The sequence below is a fragment of the Microcaecilia unicolor genome, chromosome 3, assembly GCF_901765095.1.
Source record: "Microcaecilia unicolor chromosome 3, aMicUni1.1, whole genome shotgun sequence".
NCBI lineage: Eukaryota > Metazoa > Chordata > Amphibia > Gymnophiona > Siphonopidae > Microcaecilia > Microcaecilia unicolor.
The window spans coordinates 52,381,016-52,398,081 of NC_044033.1; the positions used below are offsets into that span (position 1 = coordinate 52,381,016).

The window sequence follows — 17,066 nt, forward strand, 5'->3', positions numbered from 1 at the left end:
CTGCCGCACATTGTTCCGCATGTGTATGCTCGTGTAGAGCTGGTAAGACTGGATCTTGGCCACGAGCATAGAAGAATGGTAGGCCTTCCTCCCAAAGGAGTCTAAGGTTCTAGGGTCTTTGCCCGGGGGCGCCGAAGCATGCTCCCTAGAACTCTTAGCCTTCTTTAGGGCCAAATCCACAACTCCAGAGTCATGAGGCAACTGAGTGCGCATCAGCTCTGGGTCCCCATGGATCCGGTACTGGGACTCGATCTTCTTGGGAATGTGGGGATTAGTTAATGGCTTGGTCCAGTTCGCAAGCAATGTCTTTTTCAGGACATGGTGCAAGGGAACAGTGGACGCTTCCTTAGGTGGAGAAGGATAGTCCAGGAGCTCAAACATTTCAGCCCTGGGCTCGTCCTCCACAACCACCGGGAAGGGGATGGCCGTAGACATCTCCCGGACAAAGGAAGCAAAAGACAGACTCTCGGAGGAGAAAGCTGTCTCTCAGGAGAGGGAGTGGGATCAGAAGGAAGACCCTCAGACTCCTCGTCAGAGAAATATCTGGGGTCCTCCTCTTCCTCCCACGAGGCCTCACCCTCGGTGTCAGACACAAGTTCACGAACCTGTGTCTGCAACCTCGCCCTGCTCGACTCGGTGGAACCCCGTCCACGGTGGGGGCGTCGAGAGGTAGACTCCCTCGCCCGCATCGGCGAAGCTCCCTCCGCCGACGTAGTCGGGGAGCCTTCCTGGGAGGTGGCCGCGGTCGGCACCGCACGTGGTACCGACGTCGGGGACCTCAACCTGGGCGATGGGCCAGCCGGCGCCACGCTCGACGGTACCGGAGGCGCAAGCACCGCCGGTACCGGAGGGGTAGGGCGCAACAGCTCTCCCAGAATCTCTGGGAGAACGGCCCGGAGGCTCTCGTTTAGAGCGGCTGCAGAGAAAGGCTGAGAGGTCGATGCAGGCGTCGACGTCAGAACCTGTTCCGAGCGAGGAGGCTGTTCCGGGCTGTCCAGAGTGGAGCGCATCGACACCTCCTGAACAGAGGGTGAGCGGTCCTCTCGGTGCCGATGCCTGCTGGGTGCCGAATCCCTCGGCGACCCAGAGCTCTCGGTGCCGACATGGGGAGGAGACCGGTGTCGATGCTTCTTCGATTTCTTCCGAAGCATGTCACCGGAGCTCCCCGGCACCGACGAGGAGGACGTAGAATCCATCCGTCGCTTCCTCGGGGCCGAGACCGAAGAGGGTCGATCCCGGGGGGGCTGTACCGCAGGAGCCCTCAGGGTAGGAGGAGACTGGCCGGCTCGAGCCGGTTTCGGGCGGGAAGACGGCCGCGCATGCGCGGTGCGCAGGGGTGCGCGAGGACTAGCAAAGGCCTTTGCTAGTAAACTTTCCGATGGAGGGGGCTGCCGAGGACGTCAACCCATCAGTGAGAACAAGCAGCCTGCTTGTCCTCGGAGAAGCACCTTTACTCACAGTTAACTGCAGATCAGAGGTTGTGCCCCACTGGCAAAGAGTCTCCCTGATACTGAGATTAGCAGTAGGTCCGAGCTGGCAGAATGCTGTACAATGCCCTATTTCAGCAACATTCAAGGTAATAACGTTTTCTAACATGGGTAACACATGAAAGGGATCTAAAACTGGCTTACAAAAATGGCCACTACCTCATGGACTACCGGAAACAAAACAGGGCACACTCTGACCCAGTTAGCAGGGGCGGAAAGCACCATGGGAGTATAGCCCAGTACCCTACACCCACCACAATGCATTGCTGATGTGACTCTGCAGGGCACCTAACAGAAAAGGTGTCACTCTCACCCGAGAGCCACGTCGCAACCACGGAAAGGCTGTCAGACGATACAACACATTCTGCTGTCATGGAGGTGGGTACGGGATTTGAGGCTGGCATACAGGCTGGCAAAAAGGTTTTCATTTTAACTTTTGTAGTATGGGAGGGGGTTGGTGACCACTGGGGGAGTAAGGGGAGGTCATCCCCCATTCCGTCCGGTGGTCATCTGGTCAGTTGGGGCACCTTTTTGAGACTTAGTCGTGAAAATAAAAGGACCAAGTAAACCCGGCCAAATACCGCTTAACGCCGCTTTTGTTTTCCATTATTGCCGAAAGCCGGCCATCTGGTAGCCACGCCCATGCCCGCCCATGCCCCGCCTTCGCTTCGCCGGCGACATGCCCCCTTGAACTTTCGCCGGCGAGGCGACGGGAAAGCGGCAATGCTGTTAAAAAGCCAGTTTTCGATTATATGCTTTTAGCCGCTTTTGTGAAATCGCCGGCGATCTCCTGATTTGTGTCGGAAGATCACCGGCGAAAAGTTTTGATTATAAGCTGGATAGTAACATAGTAGATGATGGCAGAGAAAGACCTGCACGGTCCATCCAGTCTGCCCAAGAAGATAAACTCATATGTGCTACTTTTTGTGTATACCTGACCTTGATTTGCATCTGCCATTTTCAGGGCACAGACCGTAGAAGTCTGCCCAGCACTAGCCCTGCCTCCCACCACCGGCTCTGCCACCCAATCTCCACTAAGCTACTGAGGATCCATTCCTTCTGAACAGGATTCCTTAATGTATATGACCCTTTGCTGAATGTGCATTACCTCCCACCATAAATGTGAATAGCAGGGTATACTATTATTTGACCTAAAGATCTTTAAGAAAGGAAAAACACTGTAAGTCATTTTTACCTTGACTTAAGAAGCAATTTCTGCAATCCTGACAATAACTTCAATATATAATGTATAATCTGATGGTCAAGGGTTGAAGGAGACTACCACGGAGGCGATAAACCATATGTATGCAGTCACTGGTAAACTAACCTATGCTCCTATAATAATGAATCTTTTTATGCATTCTTTTGACCCTTTCGTGTTTAAGATGCCAAATTCTCTATATAAGGAGTGGACCTCTGTCTAGAAGTTGTATTAACCTCTGTTACTTAAGATTTTTCAAATACTGCAATTTGTACTTTTCAAGAAATTTTATAAAAAGGAAACCGATATGGTTCTCCAAGCAAGTGGCTAAGAAAATAAAGGCAAAAAAGAATTGGCATTCATGAAATACACAAGAACTCAAGAACAGGAATACATAGAGGAATAACGGATGAAACTGAAAGCAGCCAAGAGAGGTATACATCTGGTAAAAATGAAAGAGGAAGAACAAATGGCTGGAAATGTAAGGAGGGGAGACAAGAATTTTTTCAGGTATATTAGTGAAAGGAATTGAATTGTGAGACTGAAAGATGCTATGAACTGACTCTGTGTGCCCCATATACCAAGGAGAAAAAATTTCTAAAAGCCTATGTCTGCACATAAAGCACTGCTTGACCACAGAAATGCTTTTTGAAAATTACCTCTGAGAGCATGGATAAAGCCGTAGAAGCTTCTAGAAAAGAGATTTGTCCCAAGGCTCAGCTGATACTGAAACCTACTGGTGGATACTGTTATCCTGCTTGTCCTGTGAGAATGACTGAGTCACATAACAAAATGACTCCCAATGAGTCTGAGCAGGAGAAGGGAGAACCAGATGATCATTAAAGGAGTGGAGCATACAAGAGGGGATATATGATATGGTTACGTTCGATAAATAATCTGGAGTACTTGAGTTGGAGTCTGCTTTTCTAGATGTTAATAAAGAGCTACAAAATACATTTCGGAAATAAGTATAACAATTTTCATGTTAATACCAGGCTTCTGATGCATGTACATTAAACTTCAAAACAATCCTTTGTTCCACTTATGTATTACAACAGATTTCTTACCTTCCTCTAGAAGATGGGAGAGCGTGGATGCTCTGAATCCTGCAGGTATAGCTCCCATGGTCATCAGAGCATCAGTGGCACTCATCTGGTAAAAACAAAAGACTTCATTTAAAGTGTGTTAACTAGTTAACAAACATTAATTCAATTTAAAATATGCTAAATAATGTAAGCCCCATTACTGGGTTGATATTTGTCTGGTTGGGACGAAAGAGGCTGTCGTCAAGGATCATTCTTTTGTAGTTAACAATATAACTTACAAGTTAGAATCCACTCTGAAGATTCTAGGTGTAATCCTCAATCAGAATTTACCTTTGGAAGCTGAAGTAAATACGCTTGTTAGACGTTGATGGGATAAGTTCACACTGGTAATATCTAAACTAGATTATTGTAATATAATCTACTTAGGCTATCCCAATAATTTAAGGAAATACAGACAGTACAAAATACAGACATTTGGCTGATTTGTTCTCTAAAGACATTTGAAAAGATTACACCTTACTAAGTTAAGCTCCATTGGTTGCCTGTGGAGGCTAGAATTTATTTCAAATTATGTTGTTTAGTATTTAAGACATTCCATTGAATTGCACAATTCTATATGTTCTCATTGATTACAGTTTTATATTCCAGAAATGGTACTCATAACTCTTTGAACTTAGCATTTTCATTAAGATTGATGCTGATAAAGCCAAAGTATCACCTCCGGCAAGGTATCAAGCTAGCTTCTCAACTACCTTGTTGAACTCCTCTTCAGAGATAGTCAATGCTAAGGTTGAAGAAGGCAAAGTGGGTGAGGCCATAGAGACTAATGCACCACTTCTGACATTCAGAAGGATAAGTGGTATGTTGTACAGCGGCACTCAGTAGATTAACGGTCAACAGTATCTCAGCACTTGACACTGTGCTCCAACAAGGAATAAGGTTGATGCTTTTTCAACTCCACATAATACATGACACTGGTAGTCTTTGATGTCTATGAAGAGGAGGACATTTCTTTCCTCTTCTTTGGGCAGGTAGCAGTTGATTGTCCATCCCAATGGTCTCGATCAATGGTTGACATCAAGGCAGATAGATGACTTCTCAATGCTGATGAAACCCAAGCTACCAGACACTTCAGAACCAAAGCCTCTGATGCCAATGAACCTGGACCAAACTTAGAAGTACTGAATATTTGTTTATTTTGCTTGTTTGTTGCATTTGTATCCCACATTTTCCCACCTATTTGCAGGCTCAATGTGGCTTACAATGTTCCGTCATGGCATTCGCCATTCCAGATTAAAAGATACAATTGGTATTACATAAAGAACATGGATAACATAATAGAATTAAGCATTCAGGTATAGAAAGAAAACATTCAGAATAACAGGTAAGTGGAGATGCGATACAGTTCTTATTATGGACCATTGTGGTATGCCTTGTTGAAGAGATAAGTCTTCAGTGATTTACGAAAGTTGGTTAGGTCGTAAATTGTTTTCAGGTTAAGAGGCAATGCATTCCAGAGCTGCGTGCTCATGTAGGAAAACCTGGACGCATGTGTTAATCTGTATTTTAGTCCTTTATAGCTGGGGAAGTGAAGATTCAGGAATGTGCGTGCTGATCTTTAAGCATTTCTGGGTGGCAAGTCAATAAGGTCTAACATGTAGGCCGGGGCATCTCTGTGAATGATTTTATGAACCAGAGTGCAGACCTTGAACGTAATACGCTCTTTAAGTGGAAGCCAGTGTAGCTTTTCTCTTAGGGGTTTGGCACTTTCATATTTTGTTTTTCCAAATATGAGTCTGGCTGCTGTGTTTTGGGCTGTTTGAAGTTTTTGATGATTTGCTCTTTACAGCCAGCATAAAGTGCATTGCAGTAGTCTAGATGACTTAGTACCCTTGATTATACCAAGTTGCGAAAAATATCCCTTGGGAAGAAAGGTTTAACTCTTTTAAGTTTCCACATTGAATGGAACATCTTCCTTGTTGTATTCTTCACATGGCTTTCAAGTGTGAGATTTCGATCAATGGTAACCCCAAGAATTTTCAGGGTGTCTGAAATGGGAAGGGAGAAGTTTCCCTTTGTTCTTCAAGGCCACAAATCCTTCTGTTAGTCATTTGGGAGCACACGTGACACTAAGAGGGTTTGTGACCAAGGCACTGCAAGCACCATTTATGGGTAGCCAATTTGGATATGGTCTTGTAGTGTGTCTGCCTTTTTTTAAAACTGTTCAAGACTTTTTTCAAGCATAGGTCGCAAAAAGAAAAAAAAACAGTGAAATTAAATGACTTGTTTTTCAAAGTAGAAGGCCCAGGCAGGACACAAGCACCAAAATAAGGGCTCCATTTACTAAGCCATGCTAGAGACACCCATAGGACTATATGGATGTCTTTAGCATTAGCGCACACTAAAAACACTAGCGCACCTTAGTACACAGGGCCCTAAGTGACAAAGGTGAAGGACAAAAAAAAAAACCCAGAAGAAATCATAGAAATGGCCAAGAAAAAAAAAAAGTATTAAAGGTATTAAAAGGGAATGCAGGTTCTCACACATGACCATCAGCATGAAAATGGATGTAAAATTTTAACCTGAATATGTCTTCTGGGAGTTGCAAAAGAAGAAAACTGATGCAGCGCTATATGTATGATACATGTGTGGCTAACACATTGAAAGCCTTCAATAGTTAGCTGAAGTTACATAAGCTTTCTTTCATTTTGAGCTCCATCAGATGATGACATCACCCATTTGTATGGACTTGCAATCCTGCTTGTCCTCTGAGAACAAGCAATGCTAAATAAATCCTTGGGTAGCTCACTCACTAAAATGTATCTCCATGCTAATTCCACCTTTAGCACTGTAATTTACTTCAGTTTTAGATCTGAATATATCAGGAGAAATTATATAGCACAAAAAAAATCAATGCTAAACTGGAAGTAAACCTTGGCTCTGAGATCAGCACAATTTATAATATCAGACCCTCTTTATATTACAAGAGCACCAGTTTTGAAATGTTGTCATTCAAGTGTGTAGTAACTAATGTGAGCTCCCATTAAGATGTGTTATTCTATTGTTAACCCCAGTTATTAGTAACTAGAGTCTCACTGCATAAAATGAGACGAGGTAAAATAGCACGTCTTAACAACTATGCCCCTCAGTGTTTTTATTTACCACTACCAAAGGAAACTTTGATTATTCACTCAGTGTGCATCACCACTTATTGCTGCTTCTACTGGAAGACAAAAGAGAAAAAGCGTCACAAAATATAATTACAACAGAAAAATGTTACCTCTGCCATGGCCTTCCTTGCAGAACTCAACTGAGAAACAGAACCAGTCCTGGAGCTAGGGTCAGACAAAAGATTTGCAAAAATGTAGTAATTTAAAAACAAAAAAAAAAACCACCTTTGAAATCTAGGTTTCTGTCTTTATTTAATCAGCATTGTAACTGTATTTCAGAAGTTTGGTGATGTAGGCAATAACAATTCACAATTATTCCTTCAAAATTAAGTTGTTTACTTCACGTTTAGACCCTTTCATTAAGAACACCATTAGATCAAAGTAAAATCTCCAAGCATCTCCCTAATTGTTTCAATTTAATTTCCTATAGATACTGTATCATTCAGGGCAATATTGAAATGCATTTCTACAGTCAGCACTTGTTGCTAACTGCATAAATGCCTTAAAAAATTCTAACTAGTAAATGGATAGATTTTGTCCCTGAAATTTGATATCTGGCCAAACTTTATCAATAAACGATAAACGGTTCTATATAAACACTGAGAACTCAAAAATTCTTTATCCAGCAATGCAAGGGGATAGAAGGAATGTGAGAGAGGAGGAAAAAGAACTAGTAAAGCTAATCAAGACATAATCAGTCCAGGAGAGAGGTAGGATCCACAGTGAAGGAGTCCACAGTGAAGCAGAAGGGATAAACTGGCTCTTGAAGGGAACAATGCCATGACAGTGACCCGCTTTGAGAGTGAGGCTCTTGGAGAAAAGGGAGAAACCCAAGGAATTCAGAAGAGCTAGAAAGTCACTTTCTAGGGAAGAAGTTTGATCTAAGTGAACATTAAGATAGAATTTAGCAAATAAAATGTATTCTATTGGATTGTTGGTTTACCGATGAACTGATAATGAATGTGACTGTTGAGCACACTAGATGGACTGTGCAGGTTTCTATCTGCCATCATCTACTATGTTACTATTGGGCTCATTTTTGAAAGAGGACGTCCATCTTTCGACATAAATTGGAAGATGGATGTCCTTCTCCCAGTTCAAGGGGGCGTGTCGGAGGCGTAATAACACAGGATTTAAACCAGGAGGATATATAGTGGATTTAAGGAATGGGGAGAATAGGAACTTTCCAGAGTTGGGCAGTTGATATATATGGGATGGCTTTTGAGGACGTTTGGGAGCAATCTGAACTACTGCAAAGTATTTTGGGTTGTTTTGTTTGTTTTTTTTAAATATTGCTGGCAGGTGAGACATCACATAAAGCAAATGAACTTGAAAGATATAGGGATAACGGCATGCCACCAAAGGACCGGTTTCAGATACATAAAGGAGGACAGGGTCTACTATCAGGGCCTATATGGGGTTCTACTTCCCCAACCAGGAAAGAAGGTGAATCACATTAGAGTAGGAAAAGGTCCTTGTGATGAGAAATGGAAGGACATATATGCAGCAATTAGGATGATAAGCATGTCAGCTCAGCATCAGGGAAATTACTATAAAGGACTTTATAGAAGGTAACACCAGTGAAGATAAGTAGATGGAAAGGAGAGAAGAGTAAATGTTGGCAGGGATGTGGGCAACACGGATTTTGATCACATTTGTTGAGAATGCCCACAGAGTATGGAATAATTTGGCAGATATGATAAGTATGGGGAGGGGCGGGGGTGAAAGAAGGGTTTGTTGATGGGCCCACAAGTAGAGGACCTAGACCCAAATATGAATAAGTTTGTGGCATGTTGTGTGGCAGCAGTTCAAGGCCTAATAAGAAGATACAGGAAACAGAAGGAGCTTTTCTCAAGATGGAATTCTGAGATAGATTAGGGGAACTGAGCATTACAAATAAGATCACTGCCCATAGAAATCACAGGGAGAACTAGAACTGGGATACTTGGGGGCATTTAGATAAGTGGTATAAGCAGTTATCTATGAAGCATTCCAAGGAACAGGGAAAACTTGGAGCTGGGAGAGAGAGGAGCAAGGTGTCAGCTTTCCCTGGAGTCACTGGGGGGAGAGCATGGGATGTTCCTGGGTGGGAAGGAAGCCAAGCCCAAGGGGTGTGACGTTGAAATAAACTGCAAAAAGAAAGTGGGTTTGTTACTTAATTGACAGGGCAGATACTACTACTACTACTACTACTACTATTTAGCATTTCTATAGCGCTACAAGGCGTACGCAGCGCTGCACAAACATAGAAGAAAGACAGTCCCTGCTCAAAGAGCTTACAATCTAATAGACAAGAAATAAAGTAAGCAAATCAAATCAATTAATGTGTACAGGAAGATACAGCTGGAGGAAATAAAGGCTCTGACTTGTGGGGGAGAGTGGTCTTTGGTTGACTATACCCCAGCCGGGACCCTTGGTGGAGAGGGGGATCCCAAAGAGGCTAAATAAACTCAGGCTGATTAATGAGTAGTTACTGCCCATAACAGTAGCAATTGTGACGGTATCAGAGCTGAGGGTGGGTAAGAGGAACCCAGCCCAAAGTAGGAACCTGGATAGGGGAAGCTTGTTTAAATCTAGGGTGCAGCTCCAGAAGTGCATCGCTGGAAGAAGGACAGCCTGAAGGATCTGTGCCTGAGGGAAGTGGATTGTGATCAGGGCAATACAGGAGCAGCCTTGGATTATTACCAGCCTCTGGGATGGGTAAAGGCCAGGAGTATCTGTAAATGTGTAAATAATGACATTACTAAGAAGATCAAGTGTGGAAAAAGAGACTTGATGTTGTAATACATAACCTTGAATTGACGGGAGGAGTTCTACTGTACAGATGAAGGTATAAAAATTGATTTGACTGCCGTGTGCAGAAAGTTCAGTAAAGCTGAGTTTGCATCAGAAGACATTATTGGAGTGCTGTGATTCCTTTGAAACGGGAGTGAGGATGCTTCCTCTCTGGACTGGTGAGATACCGTAACGAAGCCCCACTTAAATTCCCAATCTCCCGGATCTCTATTCTGGACCTTGATCCACTCCTAAGCTCGAACTGGAAGGACTATACTGAATGGAGAGTGCGGAGTGAGAGTGTGGTGTGTGTGGTAGAGGTAATAGGATTATCCCTGTGACCTGTGGGAGGAACTGAGCTGCTGCTGGTGGCGGTGGACCCGGGATACAAGGAAAAAGAGGACAGGAAGAATTGAGGTAAAAGGTGGGAAAACTGGAACACTACTGTGATTTAAAGTTACATAGCTGTTTCATGGAAAGAACAACTGTGTACCAGATAGTAGTCATATGTTGAAGTTTTAAATAAAAAAATTACAAAGAAATAGGAGAGGGTAAAGGTAGTTGAGAGATTGGGGAAACAAGAGTTAAGGAGGAAGGATGATAAGGAAGTTGGAGGGAACAAGGCAAGAAAAAGAGGGAGGTGGAAGGAAAAGAAATTACTGAAGGTGTGAAGAGAAGGAAGGAAGGAAAGATGATGGGCAGAAGATGGAGAAACGAGGAGGAGGCAGGAGAAGAGAAAAAGGGAAGGAGAATGGTGAACTGAAAGCTAAAAAGAGATAGAAGGCAAGAGAAATGGAGGAAGAAAGCAATAGATGTGTGAAAGAGGTGGTGGCAGTGGCAACCAGTATGTGACAAGTAGAGAGGGGTGATGCATGGGAGAGAAGGGATAGCAAGGAAGAAAGGAAATGGTGGATTATGAAAGAAAGAGGAGAACAGGAAAGCATAAACCAAAAAAATAGGAAAGAAAAAATAGGAAATAGGAATGAAATAAGCATAAGAAGAAAGAAGAGAACAGGGTGGAAAAACCCATGAAAACATAAAAGAGCAGAATCAGTAAAACAAAAAGGAAATCAAAATAAAAGGCAATTAGCAAAGATAGGCTTAAAATGGGTTTACATAAGTTTCTAGTGGGGAAAGTCCATAAACCTTTATTAGCCAGGTGGACTTGGGAAAGCCACTGCTTATCACTGGAAGTGAACAAAAGTGGTACCCGTGTCAGCCATATGCAACCTAAATTGGTTACTGCTGCACATGGGATACTGGACTTCATTGACCCTTTGGTCTAACCTAGCATACACTATATGTATGTTCTTCTTCTTATTATTATTATTAGCATTTGTATAGCTCTACCAGAAGCACGCAACACTGAACACCTGACACAGAGAGACAGTCCCTGCTCAATAGAGTTTACAATCGAAAAAACAAACAGACAAGACAATTAAGGGCGAGGAAGTACTGGGTGAGATGGAACAAGGGGAGGGCAATTTAGTAGTGGCTAGGAGCCAAAAGCAGTGGTGAAAAGGTGGGGTTTTAGCATAGATTTGAAAACAGGTAGAGATGGAGCTAAACATACAGGCTCAGGAAGTCTATTCCAGGCATAAGGTGCCACGAGGGAAAAGGAACGAAGTCTGGGCAACAAGAGAGATTTGTCCAGTGAGTGGAGTTCACGGGAAGGAATGTAGGGAGAGATGAGAGTGGAGAGGTAATGGGGGGCTGCAGAATGGATGCATATAAAGGTCAGTAAGAGAAGTTTGAACTGTATGCGGAAGCGGACAGGGAGCCAGTGAAGTGACTTCAGGAGTGGGCTAGTGTGGGTATAACGATTTTGGCAGAAAATAAGTCGTGCTGCAGAATTTTGGACAGACTGGAGAGGAGAGAGATGACTGAGTGGATACTTACAGTCTTAATATTAAATAACATTTTTGGTCTGATAAAAAAGCTATATGATTTCTTTATTATTTATTATAATGAAAGAAGAATAAGTTATTGTGGATTAAATATTTCACTGCAAAAACATAACTACATAAAAAAAACAAATAAAATTCTTCTGGTGACCAGATTCAACAAATTACCAAAACACATCTCTAAAAGATGGGATCTTCACTGGCTCTTGCACTTTTCTTACCTTTTTCTTCTACTGGAGCTACCTGTAGTTTCATCCATTCCTTCCACTTCTTCGTCACTTGTTTCTTGCCTTAATGTCTCAATTTTGTAAGCCTGTAGAGACACATTAAAAACCATTATCACAAACTGAACAAAATCTTTGGCTTCCCCAAACCATTGTATCTACCACAGAAACATAGAAACATGAAGGCAGATAAAGACCATATGGTATACCCAGTCTGCCAAATCATGTCATATACTCTCCCTTTCACTCCCTTAGAGATCCTATGTACTTGTCCCAAGCTTTCTTAAAATTCAGATACAGTTTTCATCTCCACCACCTCCCCTGGGAGGCCATTCCATGAATTTATCACCCTTTCTGTGAAGATGTATTTCCTCTGGTTATTTCTGAACCTGTCCCCTTCCACCTTCATGCTATGCTCCTTCACTCCACAGTTCCCTTTCAATTGAAAGAAATTTGCCTCCTGTGCATCATCGACAGGATGTCGGCACATTGCAAATATTCAGCAATTGGAGACCACAATAAATGTTTTTTTTAATAGGTGAGCCCATAAATTTGGATGAAGCTACTGCTACTACCAGTGCCGTAGCGAGGGTGGCTGACACCCGGGGCGGGTCACCGCTGAGCACCCCCGCCCCAGGTGCAGCACGGCGCGCACCCCCCTCGGAGCGCATTCTTACTGCCTTACGAAAGCGGGGGGCGGGCGGGAACGCCGATCCGCCCCGAGTGCACGTCGCTGGGAGCTGCGTCGTCTCTGCTGGTTCCCTGCTCTCTCTGCCCTGGAAGAGGAAGTAACCTGTTCCAGGGCAGAGGGAGCAGGGAACCAGTGGAGCCGACACCCCCCCCCCCCCCAGCGGCATGCACCCGGGGCGGACCGCCCCCCCTTCCTATGCCATTGACTACTACTACTTATCATTTCTATAGCGCTACAAGGCATACGCAGCGCTGTACACCATACACAAAAGACAGTCCCTGCTCAAAGAGCATACAAAGTTAGGTCCAGTTTGTGGTGAAGCAGCACTGACTGCCACCAGAAATGAACATTAACTGGCTTCTTTCCAGTTAGCTAGAATTAGTTTTGTGCAATAGTGATTAAAACATCAAAGAGGTGTTTGTTGCAATCCTGCAACTGAAGATATGGTGAACAAGATTTGAAAATAACACAGATGGGGAAACAGGGAGGTTAAAGATTTTCCAGATAATACACCAAACATCATTCCAAAAGACTTTAAGTATATCGCAATCATAGATCACATGCGAGAGAGTTCCAAATTGCTTTTTTTTACTCTGCCAGCAGTAGTTTCCAGAAGTTAAACCAGCCAAATGGAGTTTTTGAAGAGACCAAATTGCTCTATGGTAGAAAAATAACATTGACTGAAGTGAGTTGGCTGAAGATAGAGGCTTGAGGGCAGAAACTCAAAAGGTTATTTGTTGTATCTCCTAAAGGTGTTGATAATTGACATCTGTTTCCCAAAGATCCAATGGGCTTTTGGTATTTTTGTAATGATGAGATAACAGGAGTTTATATATGGAGGATGCTACGTGACCTTGAGGAGATAACAAATTTGCTAATTATGGATGGAGTTTCTATGATCGTTATTTCAAATGAAACTGTATTTTTCATGCAATGCTGAAGTTGGAGCCAGTAGGAGTCTCTTGATGATATGGAGAATTTGCTCTGCAATTGTGAAAAAGGCAGAATGTCTTTAGTTTCAGTATTAGAAATGTCATTCAGTGTCCATATGCCTTTGTCTGCCCACTCTTTCCAGAATATTGCAACATTACCAACTTTTATGTTAGAGTTATATCATAGCAATGAACTAAAAGTGGTGTTGAAGGGGCATTCCAGCTGTTCGTCTAATTCTAGTAAACAAGTTTGTGCATTAGTTAAGAGCGAATTAGATTTGTTCAGTTGGGTTAGGGTTATTGAAGGGAGTAAGTGTTTGAGTAGAGATTTTTCCAGTTGGAGCCAGAGAGGTGTGTAATCATTAGACAACCATTGACAACCTTGTTGAATTATGAGTTTTATGGTATGTTAGAAAATCCGGGAATATTACTCCAAATTTGTCTTTCGGGGCTTTTAGTTTAGGCAGAGCAATTTTTGGAGGTTTTGATTTCCAAAGAAAAAGCAATAGTATTTTACCTAATTGTTTATAAAAGGAGGTATGAAATATAATTGGTATCATGCTCAGAATGAAGTTTACTTTGAGGGTGATCATCATTTTGATGGTTTTGAGACTTCTCCACCATGACAAGTGCAAAGGGTGCCATGAAGAGGTTAAGGACTAAGTATTTAAGCATTATTTCGGTATTTTACTTGATGGTATCTGGAATTGTAGTACAAAGGTATATACAGTGGGGGAAATAAGTATTTGATCCCTTGCTGATTTTGTAAGTTTGCCCACTGACAAAGACATGAGCAGCCCATAATTGAAGGGTAGGTTATTGGTAACAGTGAGAGATAGCACATCACAAATTAAATCCGGAAAATCACATTGTGGAAAGTATATGAATTTATTTGCATTCTGCAGAGGGAAATAAGTATTTAATCCCTCTGGCAAACAAGACCTAATACTTGGTGGCAAAACCCTTGTTGGCAAGCACAGCGGTCAGACGTCTTCTGTAGTTGATGATGAGGTTTGCACACATGTCAGGAGGAATTTTGGTCCACTCCTCTTTGCAGATCATCTCTAAATCATTAAGAGTTCTGGGCTGTCGCTTGGCAACTCGCAGCTTCAGCTCCCTCCATAAGTTTTCAATGGGATTAAGGTCTGGTGACTGGCTAGGCCACTCCATGACCCTAATGTGCTTCTTCCTGAGCCACTCCTTTGTTGCCTTGGCTGTATGTTTTGGGTCATTGTCGTGCTGGAAGACCCAGCCACGACCCATTTTTAAGGCCCTGGCGGAGGGAAGGAGGTTGTCACTCAGAATTGTACGGTACATGGCCCCATCCATTCTCCCATTGATGCGGTGAAGTAGTCCTGTGCCCTTAGCAGAGAAACACCCCCAAAACATAACATTTCCACCTCCATGCTTGACAGTGGGGACGGTGTTCTTTGGGTCATAGGCAGCATTTCTCTTCCTCCAAACACGGCGAGTTGAGTTCATGCCAAAGAGCTCAATTTTTGTCTCATCTGACCACAGCACCTTCTCCCAATCACTCTCGGCATCATCCAGGTGTTCACTGGCAAACTTCAGACGGGCCGTCACATGTGCCTTCCGGAGCAGGGGGACCTTGCGGGCACTGCAGGATTGCAATCCGTTATGTCGTAATGTGTTACCAATGGTTTTCGTGGTGACAGTGGTCCCAGCTGCCTTGAGATCATTGACAAGTTCCCCCCTTGTAGTTGTAGGCTGATTTCTAACCTTCCTCATGATCAAGGATACCCCACGAGGTGAGATTTTGCGTGGAGCCCCAGATCTTTGTCGATTGACAGTCATTTTGTACTTCTTCCATTTTCTTACTATGGCACCAACAGTTGTCTCCTTCTCGCCCAGCGTCTTACTGATGGTTTTGTAGCCCATTCCAGCCTTGTGCAGGTGTATGATCTTGTCCCTGACATCCTTAGACAGCTCCTTGCTCTTGGCCATTTTGTAGAGGTTAGAGTCTGACTGATTCACTGAGTCTGTGGACAGGTGTCTTTCATACAGGTGACCATTGCCGACAGCTGTCTGTCATGCAGGTAACGAGTTGATTTGGAGCATCTACCTGGTCTGTAGGGGCCAGATCTCTTACTGGTTGGTGGGGGATCAAATACTTATTTCCCTCTGCAGAATGCAAATAAATTCATATACTTTCCACAATGTGATTTTCCGGATTTAATTTGTGATGTGCTATCTCTCACTGTTACCAATAACCTACCCTTCAATTATGGGCTGCTCATGTCTTTGTCAGTGGGCAAACTTACAAAATCAGCAAGGGATCAAATACTTATTTCCCCCACTGTACATAGATATCGTATTTTAAAGGGGGCCCATACTAATCCAAATGGATGAACTAAATCAGAATGGGCATGAAGATTTAGTGGTAAAACTTCGGTTTTGGATTGGTTAATTTTGTACCCGGAGAAGGAAGTGATAATTGAAAATAAACTAGGTAATGACTTTGAGAGGTAGGAAATATAAAGTATCATCAGTATATGCGGTAACCTTACAGTCCTCTTGCTTACGGGTAAGACCTATAATTTGACATTGAGACTTAATAGATTTAGAGCCACTTAGTTAAACAGGTAAGGTGATAGAGGGCAGCCCTGATGCATGCCTCTTTGTAGCAGGAAAGGGTCCAAGAGACAGTTATTAGTTAGTATTCAAGCTGCAGGATTAGAGTATAAAACCTTTATTTTTTCAATGAATTTCAGGTGGGTTCCAAATCATTCCAAGATGTGAAAAAGGTAGGACCATTCTACCCTGTCAAAGGCTTTCTCAGCGTCTAATGACTAAATCCATGATGGCTTTGTCTCATTCTTATGTATATGCTTTGTAATTTTGTTTTTTTTATAATAGTCTCTACCATTTTACCCAGCACTGACGTCAGGCTCACAATTTCACGATCACCTCTGGAACAATTTTTAAAAATTGGCATTACATTGGTCACCCTCCAATCTTACAGTACCCTGCTTGATTTTAAAGATAAAGTACATATTACTAATAGCTCTGCAAGTTCTTCTTCATGGTGGAAAAAACAAAGTCCAGAAATGAGAAGTTATCATAAACCCCATCTCTACCTGCACCTCACCATTTGTCTTCACTAAAAGTCTTACACATGCCCATATGGTTCATTAGGTTTTAATGGGAAAGATAATCAAATTAATGCAATCTGCCTCAGATCACTCAGGGCCCTGTTTACTAAGCAGCGTTATAGGCGCATTAACGCTTTTAAAATGCATTAACCATGTACGCACGTTAACCATGTACATGCCTACAATATCCCTATAGGCGCCAACATGATTAGCGCATGCACTAAGTGTAGGCAAACTAAAAACACTAATGCACTTTAGTAAACCGGGCCCTCAATTATTAAAATACATGAAAAACAAAACCACTAACCTGAAGATAGGTTTTGGGAACAAGGCCTTTGTTTCCTTTGCAGTTTTCAGCTATCCACCAGCCATCGGGCTTTTTATCAAGTATTTGCAAGATTTCACCTTTCTTCACGATACAAAAATAAGGAATAAAAAATGTGACTACATATCAAACTATAACTGAAGAATATTCTGTATGGTAGAATTAATTTGTACATAAAAACAAAATTCACCAGGTTAT

At 42.8% G+C, this 17,066-nt stretch overlaps 1 protein-coding gene across 1 annotated transcript in view; it reads right to left on the reverse strand.

The window, feature by feature from the left end:
* Nucleotides 1-17,066, reverse strand: part of NPHP1 (nephrocystin 1) — a 134,165-nt gene that overhangs the window by 49,688 nt on the left and 67,411 nt on the right. Inside the window, exons 6-9 of the mRNA XM_030194632.1 lie at nt 16,851-16,952; nt 11,805-11,896; nt 7,015-7,069; nt 3,756-3,840 (exon numbers count right to left, since the gene is read on the reverse strand). Of these exons, the coding sequence (XP_030050492.1) occupies nt 3,756-3,840; nt 7,015-7,069; nt 11,805-11,896; nt 16,851-16,952 (334 nt within the window). The remainder of the gene's footprint in view (nt 1-3,755; nt 3,841-7,014; nt 7,070-11,804; nt 11,897-16,850; nt 16,953-17,066) is intronic.